General features: G+C 47.4%; 1 protein-coding gene across 7 annotated transcripts in view; it reads right to left on the minus strand.

Moving 5' to 3' along the window:
• Faf (ubiquitin carboxyl-terminal hydrolase-like faf) overlaps nucleotides 1-14,381 on the minus strand; it is a 112,485-nt gene that overhangs the window by 26,531 nt on the left and 71,573 nt on the right. For all 7 annotated transcript variants that reach the window (XM_077701627.1, XM_077701624.1, XM_077701626.1 and 4 more), the window contains exons 23-27: nucleotides 13,748-13,894; nucleotides 11,189-11,347; nucleotides 7,211-7,561; nucleotides 5,893-5,994; nucleotides 3,927-4,735 (exon numbers count right to left, since the gene is read on the minus strand). In XM_077701627.1, the coding sequence (XP_077557753.1) occupies nucleotides 3,927-4,735; nucleotides 5,893-5,994; nucleotides 7,211-7,561; nucleotides 11,189-11,347; nucleotides 13,748-13,894 (1,568 nt within the window). The remainder of the gene's footprint in view (nucleotides 1-3,926; nucleotides 4,736-5,892; nucleotides 5,995-7,210; nucleotides 7,562-11,188; nucleotides 11,348-13,747; nucleotides 13,895-14,381) is intronic.

A 14,381-nucleotide genomic window follows, 5' to 3' on the forward strand; every position in this document is an offset into this window, starting at 1 on the left:
CGGAGATGAGACCTTTGGGGGGTAGAGGTATACAGCTTTGCTGTGAAAATCTCGTGTCTTTGAAGCATGAAGTGTTCTAGCTTGAGGCATTGGAAAACGAGTGTCCCGGTGTGTTATTTTAGTGTGCGTTTTTGCCCACAGAGATGAAACGTTCTACAGTCGAATCCCGCTACAACGAAATTGACCAGACGTGCGAAAAATTTCGTTGCAACGAAAATTCGTTGAGGCGAAATCTGCCCCAACACAGCACGGAAGGGCAAGAAAAATAGCCATGGATACTTCCACATCACTGGCAGCATAATACAATGTTTAGAAAAAGGAGTGACGCGCAGTAACGTCGTGTTTATTCAGATAAACAAACATACCAATCACTATCTGTTTTTTTACCAGCACGCAAAGAGCACGATACTGCGGAGGAGGGGAGAGGTGAAGAAACGAAGAAATGCCGGCAAACAAAAAGGCGTATTGCTGTTCCACAAGGCGTTTCTCCCGAGCTGATTACTTGCAGATAGCTGCTAGGCGGTTGGAAGCCCCGTCTCGCTTGTAGCAGGCAGTGCCGTTATCTTATCCTCTGACTAGGCATGGCAGCAACTGACCTTGGCAGGCAAGCCGACCGCGCTTGCATTTAAAGCGACCGTGCGCTTGCGACTAAGATAGGATGACGCAGGTTCAAGACTAAACACGAAAACATTATTTTTGCTTTTGACTGAAGTATTGTAGAAGGAAAACTGCAAGGACAGCTGCTCGCTACACATACATGACGGCGCTGCGCCAGCAGCAGAGCACATTCGCGTGATTTCAACCACGGTGTTTTAACTGGATACGGATTGGCTATACATAGCTCCGGCTCGACGAACCTGGCTTGCGCCTCATGTAAAGACGGCCGCCACATCATTATCACCATCAAACAATGGCGTCCACCTATTAGTTTGTGTTGTTTTGGATGGCAGTGTGGGCGCACCGTGCATGTTTTCGGTGAAACTAAGCGTCCTGAATGTTTAAAAAGTTACAGATAGCTGGCGCTATGCTTATTTTATTGTAAAATAATTGTTCAAACCCAGCTCAATTCATCGAAAATTTCGTTGAAGCGAAAGCAAGCCAGACAAGTGGTTCGTTGTGGCGAGGACTTTGTTGGATTGACTTCTATGGCTAACTGACGGGGAATTGGAAATATTTCGTTGAAGCGAAAATTTCGTTGAAGCGGACTTCGTTGTAGCGGGATTAGACTGTAGCACGAGGCATTGGAAAACAAGTGCCCCGTGTTTTAGTACCGTGACTACATGAAACAATGATGACAACAGGAGACGCCGACAGCCCGAGCTCCTAAGGGCTTTGCCCCTAAAATGCATGTGTACTGATACACAAACACCTTATCTTCCGCTGTAAGGCAAAGTATTGCCAGTAAAAAAAATATTGAGCAGTGTCTTCCCCAAGAGCTATAAAAAATGACTCTTGAAATCATCAGAGTGGCTTCTTGGGCGAGTTGGGCATTCATCGTGTAAGTAAGCGCAAAATGAACAAGGACGAATGAAGTGCCGTGTCCCGTTCACTTCGTTCGTCCTTGTTCATTTCGCGCTTACTCACACTCTTGAAATTATTTGGGAAACTTCAGCACTTCACTTAAAAGCACTAAGCGCACAAGTGGGGGTGTGCAAATACCAAACAGTAGCTTTCGAATCAAATATCGAATCGAATTAGCAAAAAAGAAAGATGAACATGGAATCAAATATCAAATATTTTTTTTTGTTACAGGTCCCTATTGTTTACAGGTTTCTTGTGCAAAAAAAAAAAAAAAAAAAGCTACTCCAAATGTTCGGGAGTCCCAATGTTCTTTTTACAACCCGAAAACACCTTTCTGAACTCTAATTCACAGTAGTCCAGTCACCGAGCCACTACATAACTCTGAAGCTAGCACTTCGCAAGCATGAACATTATGACGTAAAAACACGGGCGAACCATAATCACAGGTGCCAAGGTGAGGCACTTCTTCAGAAGCACATGGCAAGTGTTAACAATACGTTGCAAAGGAAAAGCTTGCACTACAGCAGCCATAGGCGAGCCAGCGCCACACCACGTTAAGGGAAGTCTTGGGCAGTAACTACTTACTAGTAACGCATTACCAATGAGTAGTTACTTTTTTTCACTAACTTGTAACTGACTACATTCGGGGACAAAGTTCTGTGGCAATGCAGACAAGGCTACAGAGCCGAACCACACCGTTTCGCCACACACCCAGACGTAGTTCAACAAAAATAATTGGCTGGCTGTAACCTACGCAATTCATAAATATAAAGTTCATATGTTTTATTTTAGCCTTGGACTGATAATGCCACTAAATTATTAGCCAGAATATGTACTCTATCCATGTACTGTATCTGCTTTGCTACGACCGAGGGGTAACATTAAGCTGCGCCCCTAAGCGGTTTGACCCGTTTTTTTGCCTCACATTTTGAGGCCCGTTTGAACCATTCTATACTTTACCACCCAAAACAAAAACAAACTCATAGGTGGACGCCATTGTTTGCTGGTGATAACAATGTGGCTGGCTGCCTTTACATGAGGCGCAGGCCCGGTTCGCCAAGCCGGGGCTACAGCCAATCCGTATCGTGTGAATGTGCCCTGCTGCTGGCGCGGTGCCATCAGGTATGCACTGTGAGCAGCTGTCCTTGCAGTTTTCCTTCTGCAATTCTTCAAAGTTAAAAGCAAAAATAATGCTTTCGTGTTTAGCCTTGAACCGGTGTCCTCATCTTAGTTGCGAGCGCATGGTCGCATTAAATGCAAGCGCACGCGACTTGCCTGCCAAGGTCGGTTGCTGCTGTGTTCAGTCAAGAGGATAAGATAATGGGCACTGCTCCTGCCACAAGCGAGATAGGGCTTCCACAAGCATCTGACGGGCTAGCAGCTATCTGAAAGTAATTAACTCGGTGGACAGGCCTTGTTATACAGCAGTATGTTTTGCGCCTGCATTTCTTCACCCCTCCCCTCACGCACTCTTTGCGTGCAGGTAAAAAACAGATAACCATTGGTATCTTTGTTACCCAAATAAACACCACGTTATTGCGCGTCACTCCTTTTTCTAAACATTGTATAATGCTGCCAATGATGCGGTAACATCCGGGGCAGTTTTTCTTGCCCTTCCGTGGTGTGTTGGGGCAGATTTCGCCTCAACGAATTTTCGCTTCAACGAAATTTTTCGCATGTCCCGTCAATTTCGTTGTCGCGGGATTTGACTGTACTAGAAATTTTGTGGAAGTGGAGTTTGTTGCAACAGGATTAACTTGTACTGCATACGCTACCTCTTTTCCTTGTGTTCCGTTCACCACACAAAATTTCATAACCCCGCACTTGTAGCCAGCAGCTCAACCACAGATAGAAAAAAAAAAAGTTTGTATCCGCAACACCTGACAATTTCTGCAGACAGCCTTTGCGGCCACACCTGTCAAATGAAATGAGGCCGAGTTTTATCGAAAGCAACTCTGCAACGCTTTGCTGAATTGATTCAGCGCTGCCCACAAAGCTTTCTTCAGCATATTTTCCCCCTACATTCCACTCAATGCACCTGCATGGTGCAACACTTGTCAACACTAGGGTTCTTGGATTATCGAGTTTGGACTCATTGCAAACAGTCCGCAGGTAGTCTAAGGGCTCTCCTCACCACCAAAGGAATCTGTGTGAAAAATGAGTACCAGGCTACGTCTCACAGACAGTCCACGTCAAGTACAGGGTTGATAATCGAAGATCCCCACTCTCTCCTCCTAAAGTGTAATCTACAGATATCGATTTCTTCTCTTAGGCAGGTGTCGTATCTGCACAAACATTTCTGCTCATAGGCAAGTGTCGTATCTTTGGCTAATCGCCCTTTCTTTGGGGGGGGGTGCGGGAACATGTACGAACAGCAGAGGGCACAAAGCGGACTCTTGGCTCACCTGTAGAGGATGTACGAGTAGTAGTGTCCCCCGGACGCCTGCCCGCTGTGCACAACAATGCCCGTCAGGCGGTAGCGGGTGCCGCCCCCACCCCCGCGCCCAATCTCGTCCTCCGGCCCTCCCCCTCCGTTGTTCTCGCCCTCCATGAGCTCGCCCTCCATGCGGGCGAGTCCGCGCACTGTGTATGGCTCCATGTCCAGCTCGCGAGGGAACTCGAAGTAGTCGTTGAACTTGATGGCGCACTCGCGCTCCCAGTCGTAGTCGAAGCGCTTCAGCTGGATGGCCAGTATGGGCGGCAGCTTCTTGATGCACAGCCGCTTGACCGTGTCCACCTTCTTGTTGCACCGGTCGCAGTGGTAGGCGTTGGCGCCCTCGAGCAGGTCGCCCTTGACGTACTGCTCGAGCGAGTCGAGCAGGTTCGAGTGGTTGCGGATGTCGATGTTGAGCGTGGTGAAGGACTCCTCGCGCGAGTACCGGTGCGGGCAGCCCCGGCAGATCTTCTGGTCGGCGAAGGTGCCCCCGAGGGCCTTGGCCAGCAGGCAGGGGGCCCCCAGGGCCTTGAGCGCCTCGTCCAGCGAGTCCACCAGCGAGTTGAAGAACTCCAGGGCGTCGTGCTGCTCCCGCAGGTTCACGGGCTCCCCCCACAGCTTGAAGTGGCGCCAGAAGCCCCGGGGCACGTAGTACTGCAGCTGCGAGGCCGCCAGGTGGCCAAACACCGCCTGCACCTGCTTCAGCACCCCCAGGTGGTAGTCCCGCCGCTGCTCCCCCTCCTCTTCGCATCCGCCACCACGCACCAGGCCCCCGGCCTCCTGCGGCCACCGGACACTTGCCGTCAATCAATTCACCCTTTGCGACACGACGTGTACAATTGTGCACGCGACTTTTAAGAGCATTTCTGTGAGTTACAATTGTCGTCATCCCCACTTGAACCCCTCAGCCAGCATTCGCATTTCCCACTCTACAGAACGATGCTGCCATATTGAGAATGCCTCACTAAACGCTTTATTAAAACAAGAGAGCAAGATGGACACCTTGGCGTTCTACGGCATGCGTCAAGTAGGTATTCTTGGTGTACCTTTTCTGTCTAGTTAAAATGTTTATTAAAGCAAAACTAAAGCTGTTATCTTAAGGAGTACAGATCACAATAATACGTATGTGCATACGTATTCTACTGTAGCAATGGTTAGGAAACGGTGGTCCAGTTTGTACATACGAGGACACAACCTAATTTATTAACTGCTTTTGAGATCGAGTTGTTTATGCTTTTAAAGTGAAATTATGGTTATAAAAAGCATATACAGGTAGTTACAAATGTTTCTGGCGGCTACGTCCTAATGCGTGTTGCACACAAGGCAAGCTTCCCCTCATGACACGAGGCAGTAGCTGCCCAACGCGACAACACCACTGTTGCCGCAATGCACACAGTAAACATGTGCGCCAGTTCTTCACAAAGTGTAAGACGAAAGTAACTACAGCAGTAATTTGAAGATTAAAAGCTGCAAAAAGCATCGCGTTTCATACTTGGCTTTTGGGCCCTTTTCCACGTGCCTCCTTCCATTTATTAGTCGCGTACTTTCAGGGGGCTCCCTATTGATCGATTGAATCGGCCACTTGTGGGCCACAAAAGATGCTTTCTGGCACAACGAAGGCGAGCAATTTCCTCTACAAAAAAAAAAAAAAAAAAAAAAAAAACACACAAACTTGCCCTTGTCACATTACTCCCTTTCTCGCTGGGAAAAATCGCTCCACAGCATACTTGGACAGAGTGCTGTAACAAGAGGGCTACGTTTCTTGGTCGACACTGGCCACAGTGGGGGTAGGTGCAGTCAGGCCAGTCCATGTGACACCACACTGGCTGCACTACACTGGAACCGTTACATGACTGAGGGCAGACATCATACATTCTACTTACGCGCACTCTGCACACTCACAACCCCCGCTTGCACTCTTCTAATGGGCTTCCCACCTCGTGCTCAGGCCTCTCCTCGCCGGAGAAGTCTTCGTTGGGATCTGTGGCAGCCCCTTCCACAGCCAGGATGCCTTCCCTGATGCTGTCGATCATGTACAGCTGCGGGAGGCAAAGGGAAGGGGAAGAACGTTCCAGGCCACACGTACTCGTTCCGCAAAGCTCCCGACACATTTCAAAAAACAATACAATACTTTTCTGATACAGAAAAAACAAGCCCATTCTTTGCATTTCAAAGGAAAGGCATTTGCCATCATTTTTGTACAGGGCCGATGGACTCCGACGATGCGTCAGAGCAGAAATAACTTAAACTGTACACTCAGTGTAGTCTTGTTACCTGCTTAGCATTTCAAATCAGTGCCATGCTCCCTGTGGGTGGACCATTTGAAGATTTGAAGAAGTGAGAAAGATTTCCAAAGTTTGCTAGCTATTTCAGAACGTCATATCTGCCCCACTTTTCCTTCCTGCACCATTTTTTCTTCCCGAGTGCCTGAATGAGGCCAGAAGGTGAGGCCCCTTGCTGCAGCCCAGCACAGCAGCTATTGCAGACACTGGGATGTGACACTCCTACAAGACACAATGTTTAGGGAGAACAACGACCACAAAGAATTGATGGCTACTCACTGATCACAACTAATCTGAGAGGTTCTAACATTAAGGGGAGAAGAGGAAACACCAGGGAGGCATTACCGTTGAAGAACTGCAAGTCTGCTGAAAAGTCCACCAATTGAGAAGGTTTTCAACACGGCTACACCAGATTACACTGAATGAACTGTCAGTCAAGTGAAGAGTTATTGTACAGTGCGCAACACCCTTGTCTATAACACTGAGTTCAACTTCAACTAGTTACTTCTCAAAACTGCAGACTCAAGCTTGTCACAAAAAACGTTGAGGTCAAAATATATGGCTAAGACTTCAGAATGACCCAATAGTTTTCTTCAAATGCTTTTCAGCCGAGGCAAGATAAGGCTATAAGTACGAAACCTGTGTTATAGACAAATGTGTTGCCCTCTGTACAATACCAATTCATACTGGGACACTGGGTGAACTGGGACACTGGGGGGGGGGAGGGACACTGGGAGCAAAGGAAACAACGCTCGTGTCAGCACTCGTGTTGTTGTTTCCTTCTTTCTGTCCCATCAGTTTGTGCTGTTGTACCACCATAAACCTGTACCAACTGGCCCAGTCCTCGACTCTTTCCTACAATAAAAGAGCCCCCCACGTCCAGCAGGGGATTTCCACTGCTGCCACTAGTGCTGCATCCCGTCATTTACGGAAGCAGCCCCAGTGAACAGCCAAGGCGGAGCTCAGCCCGTACCTGCTGCAGCACGGAGTTCATGTAGCAGGTGGCGCCGGCATTCTTGAGCCCCACGAAGCCCCCCCGTGGGCGGGGCCCCACGGGGGGCAGGTACTCCCACTCGGTGGGGGGCCCCTCCCCCCCTGCGCCGCCCCCCTCGGCGTAGAACATGTCTGAGAGCAGGGCCGCGCACTGGCCCAGGTTCTCGGGGCACTGGGTGCACAGCGCCACCACCAGGTCCAGGGCGGCGCGCAGGGCCTCGGGTCCGGGGCACACAGCCACCGCCGAGGTGCCGCCCCCGTCCCCCGAGCCGCCCGCCCGCAGCGCCGCCTCCACCCGCGACGCTGGGAACGCAAAGTCCTCCAGCAGCTCCTGCACAACAACCGACACCGGCAGCAACGTTGCCATCACACAGGAGGGCGGGAAGACTTTAGGTCTAATCGCACAAAAAATCCACTTCAGAAAAACAGCGGCTGCGATCGCTGGCGACGCAATACAGTAGCCGACTGCTTTTTCAGACTCCGAAAATTCGGACTTGCTGGATATTTCGGACTTCTTGAGGAACCGCCAGTTGTTCCATAGAAGTAATGACTCACGAATTTTTCGGACTGCTCCTTTATTCGGACTATTTTTCGTTCTCCTCCAGGTCCGAAAAATCACTCTGGTACTGTATTGCCACACAGCAAAGAAGAGAGCAAGGTGCTTGTAGAAACGAACATTTATTGGAGCGAACTTGTCCTCCGCGAAAACTTAGAAGAAAACACAAGCAGCGGAGAAGCGGCCAACACACTAATGTGCACGGACAAGCATCGGCAAATTGAATGTTGCGGCGCTTGTCTTCCACACATTTACCTGTTGTGCTCTTGCTTCCAGTAACACCGATTTAGAGTGAGAATATTTCCGATTAAACGAGAACAATCTTGGCAGACAACACCCGTTGTCCTATCAAAACAAGACTGCAGGTGTGGCATACAAAAGAAAGAAACACACGTTTCGCTTAGAACACGCGCTAAGCTAGCCAGGAGAAACAAGGCACTGCTAACAAAACATAAGTAGAAAAATCAAGAGGCATGGTTCCTGGCAATATGTTATACCTTGTCAAAAGTCTCAGCTTTGACATACTCTTTTATGATGTTGTAGCCAGCTCTGCACAAGTTATGACGGAAAGTGCGATAGCAGGTGTTTAAGGATTGATTGCTGAGGTCATTACTGCCCATAATGTTAATTCATTATACTCTGTTAATGAAATTAAGGCCTTAGTTTCACACATGCTCTGAATGACGATAATAATAATAATAATAATAATAATAATCAATCAATCAATCAATCAATCAATCAATCAATCAATCAATCAATCATGTTTATTTACGTGCCCAGGAACAGCCAGAGGCCTGAGTGCTGGCGCACGGGTAGTTACATGAAAACAAAATACAAGAAACATATAGCAAGAAACAAACAAGCGACAAGACACACACAAATTGAAGTAGTGAAAATAATAATAATAATAATAATAATGATGATGAAAAAAAAATCTCCAAATTAACCCAAGCATTTGTTTTGACACGTATTAAAATGTATTTTGTTTCAGCTTGCTTGCGCTGTCACTACCCAGCTATGGCTGCCCCCTCTGTTCTTTGTTTCTGTGATGCATTCGAGCTGCCACATTTTCTTACCCTCATCGCCTCAAGGAAACGAGCTTATGTAAAAAAAAAAGAGGTGCACCTCCAGAACCCCAAGACAATCTAACTTGTTGCCGCCAGCGTGAATGCATATGCTACATGCCTGGCCCCTTTTAACTCTTTCCTTACGGTGCCATAGGCCATCGGACATGGAGTTCTGATGATTTCAAATGTCCCACAAAAGCTAAAAACGGCGCCTTGTGGGCAGCTAACACCATCTGGCTTATTTTTTGACAACTCCTTTTTCAATTTCAGTATGTTTTGTTGGCTTTTCGCGTGCGGAGACGGCGCTGAGAGTGAAATTTGAACCTGTGATAGTGGCGAGTTGTGTGAAAATGGCGTTCGCTTCACAGAGCGCTCCGCAAAAGTGGACAGCTGTGGCAGGGACTTCAGCAGCAGTTCCAATGAAGACGCTCACATTAAAATGCCTCAGACTTTGACAGGTGCTGCCAGGTAGGTTCGTTTTGACGTCAAGCTGTATTTATAAACAAAACGTGCCGGTTTTACCTTGTTGTGTAGGTTCTGGACAGCGTACGATGGGGATATTTTGCCAAATGCACCACATCGTATTGCGTTATCACCTTCAAGGTAGCCTGGGGCTCGTGTCAGATTAGTGCTGCGAAGTGATGCGCAACGCTTCCCAAAAGCGTTGGATTTTTTTTCTTGTTTTTTACCACTGAAGTGATCAGGATTTTGTGAGAGAACACAAAATAGTATGCTTGGATGCATATTCAAGAGATACTGACTTACCCTGCAGTGGCTTTGCAGAGTGGCACAGCCGTCAGTTCCGCTAGGTTTACGGGTCCACAAAGATCGAAAAATTGGTGTACAGTGTTGATTTATATGTTGGATCATAACCAAGGAACAAAGGAACAATTTGTATATCTTAGAATTCCCAAAATAATTTTTAGGAATTGCTTATATACGTTGTGTGTAAACTTTTTTTATGCATTTATTTTTCTAAATATTTCACCAATAAACTGTAAATAATTGTACCTTTCAAAAAACTGCTGTTATGTATATGTTTGGAAGTGCAATCTATAAACTACAATTTCATACATAGCAAGGCTAAATGTGTCCACTAGCACGGTCCACCAGAGTCACAAACCAAAATTTCTTCTGCTAAATCACTGAACAGCTAAACGAGCCTTTCTTCCAGCACACCTCTACAGCTACTAAAAAACTCCCGAGTCAAGTTAGGGCAACAACGAAGCCAATAATAAAAATCTCCACTATCCCCACAATGCCCCTTCTGCCACACAGTCACACCACCAGTCTCCCTTCCACACTTTCTCCCTTTCACACCGCCAACACAAAAACGACGTTCGCAAGTCCGACACTCAGCGCAGTGCATTGGCCGAGCACTGCGAAAAAGCTGACCACTGGATTAACTTTGACGGCGCGCAGGTGATTGGCACCGAAACGAATTACTCACAAAGATTACTGCTTGAGTCCTGGCACATACAAGGGAACCGACAAGGCCTGAACAGATCCCTCGGAGCCCTTCCCACCATCTACGCCCACGGCCTCCGACGCGCAAGGGCAAGAATCCAGTAAGAAAAAAGAAAAAGAAGAAGACACCTATCTAACCGCTGCTTCTTGTCGTACATAGTCACCCCTGATGAAGGAGCCGAGTTGGCTCCGAAACGTTGGGACCGCTTTCAATAAACGCCCTTGGTTGGTGTATTTGCCTCTTAAGTTTAACCCAACCAGACAGAGTTCTGTCGAAGATGTTCACATTCACTCCCTTCCACTAGTACGCTATTTCTGCAAGAAACACTGCATTTACCCCCTGCTCCTATACTTTCATGCCAATGGCCTGCAGTATGTTCTTAAATAAAAATAAATAGATAATATATACTAGTGGTAAATCTGGTGCTGCCACTGCATGTTGTTGTGGGCACCACCATAGTAGCAGCTAGCAGTGTTCCTTTCCTACCTGGCTTGGCTGTACAGATGGCTTCTTTTCTCTCCCGAAGCCAAAATTAACAAAAAAAGAGTAACATTTTTTTCCGCCGTTCATCTTGCATGCAAAGCTTTTAAGTAATCCCTGACAAACAAATCTTTTGGAGCTCCACTTTAGCAGTGGCAAAGCAACTTTAGATAACTTTTTACAATAATACCGCGTGTTTCCTTTCTTGCAGCCACAGGCAACAACAATTGAACCTGTTGGTGAGCCACGACGCCAAGGACCAGTGGAACATGCCTACCTGGCACATGACAGCATGCTCGCTAGAGCGCGGCCAACCCAGACCCTAGCGCCAGATTTCCCCCTGGTGCATATCAGTATGAAACCTCCTGCCCGCCCCCGCCCCCTCACCTTGACGAGGTTCCCCGAGGTGACGTTGGCCGGGTCCGAGCCAATGTGGTACTTCTCGGACGGGGACAGCAGGCAGACCAGCTCGCGGGCCACGCCCAGGTGGCCCTCCAGCAGCGACTCCTCGGCCGGGGACAGCGGGCCACTCTCCTGTACCCGCTCCTGCACACCCGCAAACATGTGCGACACTCGGGCGCACTTCCCGCTACAAGATTTCCCGCTACAAAAGATTTTCCACTACGAGATTTTCCACTACAAGAGATTTTCTACTGCAAAAGATTTTCCACTACAATATTTTCTGCTACAAGATTTCCTGCTACAAAAGACTTCCTGCAACAAAATTTTCCACTACAAAAGATTTTCCACTACAAGATTTTCTGCTACAACAGATTTTCCGCTGCAAAAGATTTTCCAGTACAAGAGTTCTGCTACAAGAGATTTTCTGCTACAAAAGGTTTTTTACAAGATTTCCCACTGCAAAAGACTTCCCACAACAAAAAATTTTCCACTACAAGATTCTCCACTACAAGATATTTTCCACTACAACAAATTTTCCACTACAAAAAGGAAACAGTGGCCTTTTCCCTTCCCCACCCCGGGCAGTCCAAATTTTTGTACAGCCCTCCACTATGATATGCACCTCGCAGCCAAGGTGCTGCTTCAGCACGTCAAGCCCCTCCTCCATGTGCCATCACAGAAAGGAGAACCTGTGATGGCACGTAAGACAAACAAGACACGTCAAGAAGAAAACAAGTGCACCCAGGCCACGGATAGCTTTGATTCTGGGGAAGCTGTACTGTGTAGCCTGACTGCCGACGTAATTCACGCCTAAAGAGACGGAAATACGATGCAGTGAAGAAGGTCTGTGACAAATATTGCCAGGGGAAGCTGATAGAAGTTGGGATGGCCGGGCAGTTGGTTACCACGAACCGAAGAAGGCCATTAGGCCCGCGAAGAAGGAAGAACAGAGCCAAACTGTCCGAGACATTCGTTTACTCAAAATGAACTAACTTAACTTTGCTTTTTCCTGGCCGTAGCCACCCGTGGCTGCGCTAGGCCAGCACAAACACAAAAACCACCGGCCCGTGTGTAGACACTGCTTGTTAGTTGACATTGTAACAGAAGCCATAGTGCTTTCACCTTCAAACTCGAGAAATATTTATTTTCTGGAAGTCGGGCAAGGAGTCGGGCAAACTAAACATTGCAGAACTAGCTAGTTTTGTGGCTTTGGTAGGACATTATGAAGAAATGTAGAGGAGGAGGAAGCAGTCGTCCTCCTCTACGGGATCCTCACTGCCTAGACCTGCGGCATCAATCTGCCATACTTCGCCTGCATATAAGCCCCCCGCCATCCTTGCCCATGTTCATTCTGGGTCAAGCCCCCAAAATTTCAAATGCTAAAATCATTTAGTACGGTACTCAGAAATGATGACCACGAACATAACTAAAGATGTTCTGCTACTCATTTACATCTACAAAATAAGAAATTTAAACACACATTACGAGGGCGATGTGACGGTGGCAACAACAGGAAATGCCAAGCTACAAGGTAGACACAGCATCACTGGGAAGAAAAGAAGATGGGAGCCCAAGTGGAATAGAGGAAGGCATCGCTTGTGTATTCTCATGTAGCTGAGTTGTGACTGAGTAGCAGGGTATGACAATCTAAACTCCAAAACAAATTTACATTTGCTGTGAACCAGGTTTCTTTTTCCGCAAAGTGATGAGTTGTCTTTCCCGTTCCATTAACTGCGTCCACACAGAGGGCAAGAAGCAGAATGGGTGGAAATAGTTGGCAAACACAAATGCCCTAACCTTTCCCATGCACGCGACAAGTTTCCCAAAACACTGGCAGACACAGACCTTCCAGCATTGCAAACCTCTGTACATAAATAGACACGAATCTCGTGATGGCTTGTACCCCGAAACTGGCCACAAATGTACTCAACAAGGCGATCTATCATTACGCCACAGGGCAAGGTTCCAGGGTGGTTGCAGAAAAAAAGAAAAATATGCCAAATAGCAGCACGACTCAATTTCCTGTTACAAACCGGCCCTATTTGATTCTGGTTTATAATTTGATTCAATATTTTTCCATTTAATGCACCTTGAAAATGTACCTTTAGCATCCCTTTCATGTTAGCAACATTTTTTCATAGAATAAATGTCACTAGAATAGAACAAAATAGATTCTACACAGAACATACTTACGCTGCAAACTAATTAATCCATCTTTGATTGCACTACCAAACAACACAAAGGAGAGAAAAGACAAGGACGGACGCTCGTGCTTGTTTGGTGCTACAATCAAAAATGAAAGATTTCCAACTTTCCCTGCTGCAACTAATTCATCTGGCACATATTTGCGCCCCCCTCCAACAACTAGCCCAAGTCTCTGGGGGCCACACGAAGAAGAGCGCAAACAGAGGGCATCCTTGGGGCACACCCAAGCTGATGATGCCAATGCAAGCGCCCCAAACGCTACCTGCCGAGTTCCGAATGGCCACTACACAGACTACAGCCAACGCTCTCCGATTCTAATCGCAACAAGAGGTGGCCTACCCGTATGCGCTTGAGCCAGGTGATCTCGTCGGCGAGCAGCTGCTGCAGCTGGGGCAGCGGGCACTGGTAGGCCGCCCCCAGCAGCCGGCACAGCAGGCCAAAGAGCTCAGGGCTGCTGCTGCCCCCGCCGCCCGAACCCTCCAGGCGCTGCACACATCATCACCATCATTTGGGGGGTGGGAGGAGGAGGACCTCAAGTGTTCCTTATCAACACCCCCTCAAACCAACAACAGTGAAAGAAGAGAGACGGACACTTGGTGGCGTGGAATTTTCCAAGCACAAAAATAAAGCATCAAGAGAAAAAGGGCACAACCTTCAGCGCCAAAGCACTCTTATGTCCTAAAGATCAGCAAAGAGCAGCACAATTTCTTTTTCTGTTGATTTTTAGGATATAAAATTGCTTGGACGCTTCAAAAATAATCATTGAAGTTCAGCACTTGTCTCTGTCTATGTTTTTACCCCTTTGCCCATATCCCTTTTTTGGGCTGTTTGAATTTGTTTCAAGACTATAAACTTGCAAAAGAGTTGTGCTGAGTTTTGATTGCACTTCATTTTTTTAATTGACCAGGAGTTCCAGACTGTGATGAAGCCTAATGAACCCCAATGTGTTTGCAATTCAAGTCAATAAGACATA

Source organism: Haemaphysalis longicornis, unplaced genomic scaffold, assembly GCF_048455015.1.
Source record: "Haemaphysalis longicornis isolate Haplotype H1 unplaced genomic scaffold, Haemaphysalis longicornis Haplotype H1 scaffold_29, whole genome shotgun sequence".
Lineage (NCBI taxonomy): Eukaryota > Metazoa > Arthropoda > Arachnida > Ixodida > Ixodidae > Haemaphysalis > Haemaphysalis longicornis.